At 41.1% G+C, this 11,427-nt stretch overlaps 1 protein-coding gene across 1 annotated transcript; it reads right to left on the reverse strand.

The window, feature by feature from the left end:
- LOC110430714 lies at window positions 1,981-3,663 on the reverse strand. The gene is made up of 4 exons (XM_021448568.1): window positions 3,378-3,663; window positions 3,071-3,164; window positions 2,680-2,846; window positions 1,981-2,465 (listed from the first exon to the last, which is right to left on the reverse strand). The coding sequence occupies exons 1-4, from the start codon at window positions 3,381-3,383 to the stop codon at window positions 2,160-2,162; spliced, it is 573 nt and encodes a 190-aa protein (XP_021304243.1). The 5' UTR covers window positions 3,384-3,663; the 3' UTR covers window positions 1,981-2,159.

Here is an 11,427-nt window from a genome sequence, read left to right on the forward strand (position 1 = left end):
AATAGACAAACACCAAAACTCATGGAATTCTGTCAGATCAAACCATAATTCTAGGTGTTGGTTGTATTTGGATCCTTTTCTTTATTTATTTGATAATTAAATTTGATACTTAAGGACCGTCAACAGCCACCAAGATGAACTCACACTTCTTTGATGGGGGAAATGGACCCATGTAATCTATTCCCCAAACATCAAAGAGCTCAATCTGAAGGTTGTTGGTGAGTGGCATGGCATCCCTTGTGTTTATGTTTCCGTGCCTTTGACATGGCCCACATCTTCTGATATATTGCTTCTTGTCTTTCATACATTGTAGGCCAGTAGAATCCACACTGCCAGATCTTTGAATGTGTACGGAATGCTCCATAATGACCTCCATATGGTGATGAATGACACCTATCGATGATCTTCCATCCTTAGTGGTCACACATCTCAGGTCTAAGTTGGAACCTTATTAGATTAAGTTTTTCTTAATATGGGACCACAAACATTTCTTATGGATTATATTCTTATGGAAGGTTACTTACTTCGGAATGTCAAACTCTTCCTTATAGCAGCAAAACGGATGAGAAGGGTGCTAAATAAACAAGTTGACAAGTCACCCGAACAACGGTACCACCACCTGCCAGCTACCACTATGCTCCGTGGGGGAGCATGCTCAAGTAAACTATAGTTATCTACATTATCAGATACTACTCTAATCTAGATATATTGATGTCATGTAGTTTGCTCTGAATTTGAATGTACGAACATGTGTATATGTATGCACCTTCTTGATTAAAATGTGCATATGTATGTAATATTATACTTTTCAAATTGTTGCATATATAGACACGCACACACACATACACACATTATATGTATATTCAGAATTTGAAATGTCAGTTTTTAGTTTTAATGTGGAAAAGACTGCTAGGAAATTGAGCCACCTCTAAACATTAATTTTCAAAGGTGGACAACTAGGAACAACAGCCGCATGTGGAAAATAGATTTGTAGAGATAGTCCGCCTCTCAAAATTCATTTGTAGAGACGGTTCATGTTCCTAGCCACCTCGAAAAATAATTTCTAGGGACAGCTAGACACTCGTTTCTAAAAATTGTTGATTTCTAGATACACATATAGGTACAAACTTCCCCAGTATACTAGTATTTTCTTAAGTTTACTTCAGTGTTTGACAATATAATTCTCTTTTTTTTTGACAAGAGACAATACAACTCTTTGTGTGGTACTAGATATAATGTGCTTGTTCGACAACGTTTGTGTCTATACGGTGTTTTGAGAAAATGACAGAATAATAAAACTAGAAGACTTGTACTACTATTCTGTTCTCTAATGCAGGGAGAGTAGCTACGGTAGATATCATACCCTCCAACTGGCCACCGGATCGCAGGGAGAGTATATTATACCACCGCGCAATTGGCTAGGCTATCCCTGTAGTAGGGTCAGAAACAATATATATATATATATATATATATATATATATATATATATTGTTTCTGACCCTACTACAGGGATAGTTTGACAAAATTGCATTCTACATATGTGACCTGTGCATTACCCAAATGCACATAGGATTTTCCACCCTGCTCTTAATCTTAATTATATAATATATATCCACTTAGTTATAAGTACTCCATTAAGCTACTAAACACGCTACCTTCTTCCGTCATCAACGGACAACAATAGCAAGGTCATGAATTAAAAACTACTACCAGATCTTTCAAGTTGAAACTACTCGTACGAGACTATAGATATATACGGGCAAAAAGTCGGTGAAGATTACACATGTTTGTTTGCACTCGAATGTGCAAGCAAGACAAATAAAAGAATAAGTGTCTTAACGCCCTGTTGGTGTTCAAGTTTTCTCCCTGTCACAAAATGTTTGGGTAATAATCAAGTCGTGTTTGTATCCTCCATCAAGCACAACAAAATGTCCAAAAAAAAAACCTACTCAAGTAGCATTTACACGCGCGCAATACCAATTAAACTGACGGCCATCGATCGGCCACACACATGTGCATATACGTCTCGCATACAAATTAAAACTGAGCAAAATTTATATCTGGGAAGGGAGCTAGTGGCAAAACCTTTAAATTCTTTGTATCGCAAGATCGATCGAGGTCGTCATGGCCTGATCTCATGCAATGCAAGCTAAGGTTAATTATATTAGGTCGACAAGGCGGCCGAGCGTGGTCCTGATGCTGTCCGGGACCGGGAGCACCTCGGCCACCATACCCAGTACCATCTTTCCGATGTTCTTGTGCTGCATGGCGTCGAGCTCCTCCTTGTAGCGCTGGACCTCGCGCTTCAGCTCCGCCACCTCCTTCTTCAGCTCCCTCAGCAGCTTCTTGTCTCGGCTCATGGCAGCCTCGATTGTCCTGACCTGCTCCATGACCCAGCAGTAATCGTAGCCACCCCTGTTGGCTCCTCCTCCATCCCATGACGCTGCCGTCAATAATGCCTTCTTCTGCGTGTACGCATGAATAATACAATACAGTTACTAGTAATAGGTTAATTCTGAATCTTCTTCAGTTGTTATATAGTATATATGGAAGACCAGGCTATTATCCAATAGCCTGAGAGCGAGGAAACCTAATTTAATTTTCACAATGACAGGACCAGCTAGCTAGCTAGCTAGGTCAAAATGGAAGAAGGGGCATGCATGATCACGGATGACCTACCTGATTATCCTCGGGATACATCTGGATGATCTGATGATCATGGTGACCAGCAGTAGCAGAAGGCGTCTCAGGCTGAATCCAACCCGACACCACCTCGTAGTGGATCGGGGTCACCCGCACCGTCTTGGACCTCCGGCGCAGATGCATGGAAGGGTCGTCGTCCAGAGCTACATGTACATAGATATCGAGAAAACATGTACTCTTTATTATAATTAGCGTTAGCCACACATATGTCTATGCTCATCAGATCAGCAATTTTCTCGTCTGTGGCTTTTCGAAAAAAAAATTATTAGCTGCACGAACATGGCAGGACACACATGTCATACCTCCTTAATCAAACCAAACAATCGGTCATACATTAAGAAAGATCAGAAACAAAATGATTTAGAACCTGATGGTGACTGTGTTTTCATCACGGTCTGCTCGATGCAGCAGCCCCTGTGCTTAACAACCATTCTTGTCTTGCTCTGGATCCCTTGCTCTTCCTGGGATGAAATGGATCGGATCAGATAGACAATAAATTACTCCTAGAACAATAACAACTTAGTAATTAAACTACTAACCAACAAAGTAAAAGCATGAAAATAACTACTAATCAACAAATTAAAGTAAAAGCATGAAAACAAGATAGTCAAAATAGGAATATCGGCAGAGAAGAAGAGAAAAACACAAAGCCACCTGAAGTTTTAATTCCTCACCTCCATCACGTACGGCCAGAGCTATCTTGGTTTGGCGCGAACACCTGAGCAGAGAAGTACGGTCGCCTTTAGATTTCCAAGCAGATAGCTATAGTAGTAGTGATGGATGATGGAGGATGAAGGGACAAGACAACCTAATGGAGGTTTAAAGAAGGAACACATGCATACTTTGCAATTGTGCCCCTCACCACCCAGGCAAGTTTTTTTCCTGATGGCCAGATCCGTCAGGGAAGATCATCCGTGACGATTACATACCCAAGATATATAGAAAGATTGGTTTAAGTACAAGTGTACAACCGCTTGTTGGAAGATACTGCAGCTTCCATACTAAGCATTTGCTTAGATATGATTAAACAATGTGGTGTTGCAGACTTGCAGTACACGCAACATATCAAGCAGTGTGCAAGTCTATATATGGCCGTTAAGTAAATCGCTTTCTCGACGAATTTCCTCGTAACTAACACAGTAACACACGGTATCCCCTCGGAGAAAACTATACTGCACCGGCCGTTGACATATTGCCAGGATCTGTTGTTTGATTGGTTATGTCAATACAAAAACATGCTTTTGTCCATTATAGCATCGGAGTATTGCAGACCGGTTCCGATGTCCCTTGCTTGTTTTCTCTATGAAAAAGACCTGCAAGCTAGCTACCTTCATTAGGCTGCCAAAAATGGTCAGCTACCTTAATTATATAATAACGAACATGGAACATCATCTCATCACAAGAACGACATGATGTCTTATATATATGACAGTATTCATTTCGAAACAGGTTTAGGTGATGAACTACACGCTTATCATACGAAAATAATTAAACTTTCAATGATGTTTATTGCAGATCTTTCAAATCATGTCCTTGTTTTGTCCTTTATCAATATAATCATGTGGGCGTGGAGACATACTAATTGTGAGGCATACTACTAATTGAGATAAAACCCTAGGGTGCTATATTTTTTATAGCAGTAAAACATATCCCTTCATCCCGAAGAAAAAGCTGAGGATGCTCTTAATAAAGCTCCAAGAGATCGACTGCGGCTTTTGACGTGGGAAAAAAATTGGAACAACTATATTCTAAGTTTTGTGGTTAATGTGACGACCATTTTCTTAAAGAAAATTGTGTGGCCAATGGCCATTCATCTACCATACTGGGACTAAAACAAAACTATCCAAATTTTGTGGTCATTGGTCAATGACCAATTGCTTTAAATACTATACAGTTTCATTCGGTTAGTACTTATCTCTAGATATAAAATAATGGCGGCCTAACAAACTGAACTTATAATTAAGAGCGTGGGCGTGGTTTGCTTGCGGCAATGAAGAAGAAAAATGCATGACGTTTATAAACTCATAGACATCACCAGGAAAATGCATGCACGATTGTGTTACCTTGAGAGTTGATCAGTCTGTCTGGATTTTTTTTTCCTAAGCCCTGATCCTGCAAGGGGCTAGCTCGTCTTTGTAGGGTCAAACAAGGCAAGGCAAGGCAGACATCAAATTAAGTTAGCGATAGTCACCGTCGTCGTCATCGGCTTTTGGACGCTGCCGGTCGTTGGAAAGGGACAAATTAAGCCACAAATATATAGGGTACGTGGTGCCCATTTTCATGGATCTGTCCAATCTAGGGAGTTTTCCATTTTTCCAAGTAGCATTTTTTTTGGTCTAGTCAAACAACCATGCAATAAAAAAAGTCGACCAAATTATGCAAGCATCACCACACACATACAAGCAGCTACCTTAGGTCGTCTGTGTGCCGGCCGTGTCCGTGTCTCTACGTACGGATTGGTGGTCGGCCGGATCATCACTCGTCGAGAATGAGGTCGAGGAGATTCCTGACGCCGCGAAGCTTGCTCCTGAGGCCATCCGAGAGGATGGCGACGGCCACCGTCCTGCCCAACGTCTTCGCCCAGGGCCAGCGGCCGGTCCTGCGGCCTGCAGCTCTCCAGTCCAGCTCGCGCTTCACTTCCGCGAGCTCCTTCTCCAGCTTCTCAACCCGATCGTCGGTCTGCTTGAACTGCGCCACGACCGCCTCCATATCGCCGCGACCTGCTCCGCCACCAAACCGTAGTCGCTGTCGTCAATCTGCCGCAGCGCAACCGCGACCAGGTCTCCGCGAGTTTCTGTATGTGCATGCATGCGCGCGAAATCAACTTGCATGCATGGTTAACTTGTGGAGATCTATCTAGTGCTTACCATATGCATATATATACTATACACACAAATACTATATATGATATAACTAAGGTCTGGAGTTCGCAAAAGTTTTTGGATTTTGTTACTGTAGCATTTTCGTTTGTTTGTAACAAATATTGTCCAATCATAGACTAATTAGGGTCAAAAGATTCGTCTTATGGTTTACAGACAAACTGTATAATTAGTTTTTGTTTTCGTCTATATTTAATACTTCATACATGTACCGCAAGATTCGATGTGACGGAAAATCTTGAAAAATTTTAGGAACTAAACAAGGCCTAAACAAAAAATCAAGCCAAGTTTTATTTTTATAAGACAGCACGAATGAACCTGGTCGGCCTGTACCAGTCGTGTTGTCATCACGGTCGTTTGATGGATGCAGCAGCCACCCCTGCGCTGAGAAACAGTACTCACGGTCTCCACGTTCTGGATCTCGTAGTCCTGCCAAGAACCAAATTAAACAAATCCACGCCAAACTAGTTATTACTCCTGATGAAGCAGGTATATATATAGGTTCACGAAATGAAACTGATCAAGTAGGTAATTAACAACAGCATGCAATATCTATCTGTGTATCTATAAGAAAAAACGAGGGCACAATAGATATATAATTGAATTCAAACTAATAAAAAACAAAGGCATGCAAAAATTCAGAGTGGATAGTATCGACGACAGATCTACGTAGGTAGCATAGACGAGAAGGTCTGATATGCTCACCTCCATGGCGGAACTTCTAGCTAGTTGTCTAACGAGGTGGTGGAAAAGAAATTAGGCGCGCGGGCCCGGAGTTAATTAAGGCTAGGGCCTGCTTATATATGTCCAGAACAACATTTATCTGAACTTACTTCGCAGCTAATTAATCAAGGAGTTCCATTACTCGTTGACAGATAATATATACTAAGAGTAGTTACTATTCAATTTCCTAGTACGACCCAACAACGTAACGCGCTAATAGGTGCCGTGTCGAACAACGGAAGGCAACTACTGCTTCCAAACATTCTCACTTCTAAATTTCCTGACAATGTGCTATGCATGCCTGAATTAGCTGCCTTTATCGACTACTGTAAGACCATTTTCAGGGGGTATTTGACGACCTTATTTTATGTTTGAGAAGACCAAAGAGAATTATTTTTCAGATCTGTATCTATAGCAACATATGTACTAGTAAAGTAGTGACCTTTATATATAATATAAGAATTGTCGGTATATATGGTAAGGTACTAAGATCTGTCCATATATGGTAAGGTACAATTCTTATATTATATATAAAGGTCACTACTTTACTAGTACATATGTTGCTATAGATACAGATCTGAAAAATAATTCTCTTTGGTCTTCTCAAACATAAAATAAAGTCGTCAAATACCCCATGAAAATGGTCTTACAGTAGTCTAATAAGTTCAAATTAAACATGGCGTATACAAGGATTCAGAAATTATACTCAAATAAAAGAGATTCTAGAGGTCTAAAAATAATTTTACATTGAATACTTACCATTTGTCAACCAATCACTGTTAATCATTGGTGATAACATCTGATTAAGAAACAAGGTGGAGATACATACAACTTTTATGTTCTCTATTAGTTTGTCCTAAACTCTCTCTAGATTTTTCATTATATTACAGAATAGAGCGAGTATTACATAAGCACATACATGTTCTAGATATATATGAGACTACACATAGACAAGGTAAGAATATAGGGGCAGGCCTGACTGTTAATTGTGAGACATGTATGTAGAAACAAATTTACCTTTTTACTATTATAACGATCACCACTCATCCTATTCTCATTTTTAGAATGGAAATTACGTATTTACAAGCAGAGAGAGACGGAATCTTAGAAGTTTGCAAAAAACGAGCGTTTTTGCGTACGTGGCGTGCTAGAGCACGATACCGACGTGGATGTGCATTGTGAAAAGACTCTCCCTCTCCAACAGTTGGGCCCCACAGCTCCTCTCGCTGTCTGGTGGGCCCCACTTATCCCACCTGATCTATCCCAACAAGAGCAGAGCAGAGGAATGGGAGGATGCCACCATGGCCGAGCGTGGGAGAGACTCGGCTAACACTTCGTGGTAGAGCTTCGGCGGGACGCGAGAGAGGATCCTTGGCTGGGCGTGGGAGAGGAGCCATTGCCGCACGCGAGAAAGCTCTGGTGGCCGCACGCGGGAGTGCTCCGGTAGCCACGCCTGCTCGCCGCCGGCCCTACTCTGGCGACACCATGCTCTGGCTACGCGCTCACCCCCAGACGCCGCGAATTCATCCTCTGGTTGCCTCTCCGCCCCGCCCCTGTCCTACGACCAAAGGCTAGCATGCCCCGTGGTGGTCCTGTGACTCGGCGCTATAGTGTGTTGCCCTGTTGAAGCGCCCCTGGATATCCAGAACTCAAATATGGTACAATACAAGTTCTAGGAGGCTAGTAACATATTTTATATCAAATAAGTTTTAGCGCGGTAGTCTTGATAGGTGTGAACAATGAAGGCATGCTATAAAACAAGTGACCAGAATACAACATAGGTCCAAAGAACCCAAAACAGATGATATCACAGCTAAATATCTCACGAGTCCTAATGTCACAAGCTTAGTTGGGTGCAGACACGGCCTTATTCGTACACCACTTGAGGATTAAAATCTGGGTCTTCCTCCGTTTAATAAAGCAAGGGTGAGTACAAAGTACTCAGCAAATCCAACCTTACCCTATGGAAGGGGATAACAATATATGCATATGAATAAATTAAGGATAAGACTTGGTTTTATTTGCATAAAGCTATCTTTTTACTCATGCAAGGTTTCATTTCATAAATACTTTTGCAAAATACTTCTTTTTCATATATGATAGTATTTTTGAAAAATGGGGGTTTGATCATAATTTTAAGTGTTGTTGAACCCTTGTTCTCACAACACAATGGCGAACAATCATTTATTTTTAAAATCACACTCACTCTCATGTTTCCACTCATCCCAACACATCTAGTTGTTGAAACCAAACCATAACCCGTCTGAGACTGCAGACACGGCTATTCAGATAGATTTACACTCTGTAGAGGTTGTACACATTCATCACAAGTAGGATAGCATAACTTACACCATCTACAAGCACAGATCCATCAAAGTCATTACCCTCCATAGCTAAGTAATGGCGCTCACCACAAGAACACTAAGACCACATCTCATGATACCATAAGAATTCACAAAGCTCTTTACATTTTATATATTTCCTCAATTTCAACATACATATCTTAGTGTCTCGTTGCACACCTGCCTCCAGGTGATTGTCATACTAACTAGAGGGATTTAGACTAAGCATTTTTCATGCAAAGCGAGTGGTTGTACGATAAATGAGTTAGACAAGATAAATCATCAACTCAGTCCTTAATCAAGACAAGGTGGATATCTTCACGCTTAACCCCAAAAGGAATAATCCACAATACCAATTCATTTTCACTATTCACACAGTTTTGCTTTTATAGTGATAAGTATCCTGGATGAGTATCAAGTCCTAAGCATTCTAAATAATAATATTTCTGTCATAGGAAATTATTAGCTCCTAGGTTTGAATAAGACAATTATCGAGTCATATCAATTCAAGGACGGCTATTCAACAGGATTTAGCTAAGCAGCGAAAATACCTCGTACATATATCATACATGCAATATTTAAAATGGCTTCTATGAGTTATGTTTAAAAATAGGATCAATATGCATCAAAAGGGAATAGGCTGGACTTACCTCTGATGGTGTCCTCGGCAAACTCCTGCCGGTAGTCCGGATCCTCGGTGTCGAACTCGCGGTACTCGTCTCCATGTCTTCGTTCCCGGTTCGTTTACTCCGTTAGCTAAAATACGCGATAATCGGCACAAATAACAAGCATAAATAAATAATCATATAAATTCAAATGAGCTCAAAAATCATAAAATTAATATGGGAGGTAGATCATGATTTTAGATGAATTTAAGAAAAAGAATCATTGAAATCAAAGTTAGCATATGGCATTTGTGAAATGGCCGGAATTTAATCACGCGAAAAAGGCTAATGCGTGATTAGGGAATGAGTGGCTTGACATGGGTATTTATTTGGCTGGTAGTGCATGGTGCATGCACCATATGGTGTAGTTATTGCTTATGGCCCACATATGCATAGGAAGAAAGAGAAATTAGCAAGAATCATCGGAGCTCTTCTTGCTTCGTGCGTGTTGTACGCTATGGCTAAGCTCGTGGAGCTCGGTACTGGTAAATACAAGAAGAGATACAGGAAACAGACCACAGGAAGACAGAGGAGAGCAAGGGGATACTCATGAGCTGCTCACCTTACCTACGACGATAGTCGAGCTCGGCTCATGCGCATGCCCGTATACGGTATTCGCGAGGCGAGAGCAAGTGAGCGAGTGAGTGAGCTAAGCGTGCTGCTCTGGATGCTGAAAGAAGCACTTAAGTGTGCCTTTTTGTGGGCCAAAGAAGTGAGGTTGTGCCACCAGTGCTTAGTTTCTTGTCATTAATGATGTTGTTGTAGTGCTATGGCTACACATGATGATGCTGTAGGTGGATAGTGCCTAATTAGCATGGTCACAGATGACGAGGTGTTGCACTGTGCTTTGCTTTGCATGTTGCATGCGAAGGGATGATGGATTCTTGGCATACAAATGGACGGTGCCTTAATTTGCATACATGGTGCATACAAATAGATGGTGCCTTAATTTGCATGTATGGTGCATGCAAATAGACGGTGCCTAATTTGCATGCATGGTGCAAGCAAATGGATGGTGCCTAATTTAAATGCATGGTGCATGCAAATGAACGGTGGCGTGTAGTGGATGCATTGTTATGCTTGCTGCTGCTACTACTACGTGCGTGCATCTTGTAAGCTATTGGTACTTGATATTATTTGTGTGTGAAAAATATGGATGGTGTCCAGCTGTGTGTTGCGCCTTGCTATCTTTTTGTACCACAAAAGAGGAGTGAGGGAAAGGCGGAAGGTGGGACCTGCTATCATGGCAGCGTGCGAGTTGGCGCAGTCGGCGAGGAAGGGTCCGACCGCGGGTGCACTGCTACGGCGATGGTGGTGGAGTCGACACATGCGCCATTGCCAGGTATCGGGCAAAGCGAGTTAGCGAGAGAGAGAGAGGTGAGGAGCGGGCAGGTGATGCTAATGCCATATTATGTAGGATATATTTGAAGATAGATAATTGGGATGGATGGACAAGAATTCGAAGGAGATAATATAGATCTCAAATGATTTATAGTTTCTAAAATATATTTTGAAAATAATTTTTAATGCGAGTGATTTTTATTATGAATTTTTGGGATGTTATAAACCTACCTCACTTAAAAGGAATCTTGTCCTCGAGATTCGGCTAGGTTCTAAATAGATGAGGAAACTCTTTTCTCACGACATCTTCTCTTTTCCAAGTTGCTTCTGCTTTAGTGTGCCTACTCCATTGAACAAGACTAATTCATAATGTTGCCATTCCAGTTTGCTTGGTGACTGTATAGAATTTTTATTGGTACTTCTTGATATCTTAGATCATCTTGTAAATCAACTATAACTGACGATATTTGTTCCTCTGGTACTCTGAGACATTTCTTTAATTGAAAGACATGAAATACATTGTGTTATCTGAAATTTCTTCAGCTAGCCGAACACGGTAAGCTACAGCTCCAATCCTTTGCAATACTTGATATAGTCTAATATACCGAGGTGCTAGCTTGCCTCTAACTTGGAATCTTTGAGTTCCTCGAATAGGAGAGACTTTGAGATACACAAAATCTCCAACTGCAAAACTTAACTCCCTTCTTCTTTTGTCAGAATAGCTCTTTTGGTGTGATTGTGCCTCTTTCAACTTTTCTCTGATTTCAGCCACAC

Source organism: Sorghum bicolor, chromosome 10 (assembly GCF_000003195.3).
Source record: "Sorghum bicolor cultivar BTx623 chromosome 10, Sorghum_bicolor_NCBIv3, whole genome shotgun sequence".
NCBI lineage: Eukaryota > Viridiplantae > Streptophyta > Magnoliopsida > Poales > Poaceae > Sorghum > Sorghum bicolor.

Bases quoted from the DNA above. Each gene is read 5' to 3' on its own strand.
- LOC110430714 (XM_021448568.1), bottom strand. The intron at 2,847-3,070 runs GTTCTAAATCAT...ATGTACATGTAG, and splicing joins GAAAACACAGTCACCATCAG to CTCTGGACGACGACCCTTCC. The intron at 2,466-2,679 runs GTAGGTCATCCG...GCGTACACGCAG, and splicing joins TGTATCCCGAGGATAATCAG to AAGAAGGCATTATTGACGGC.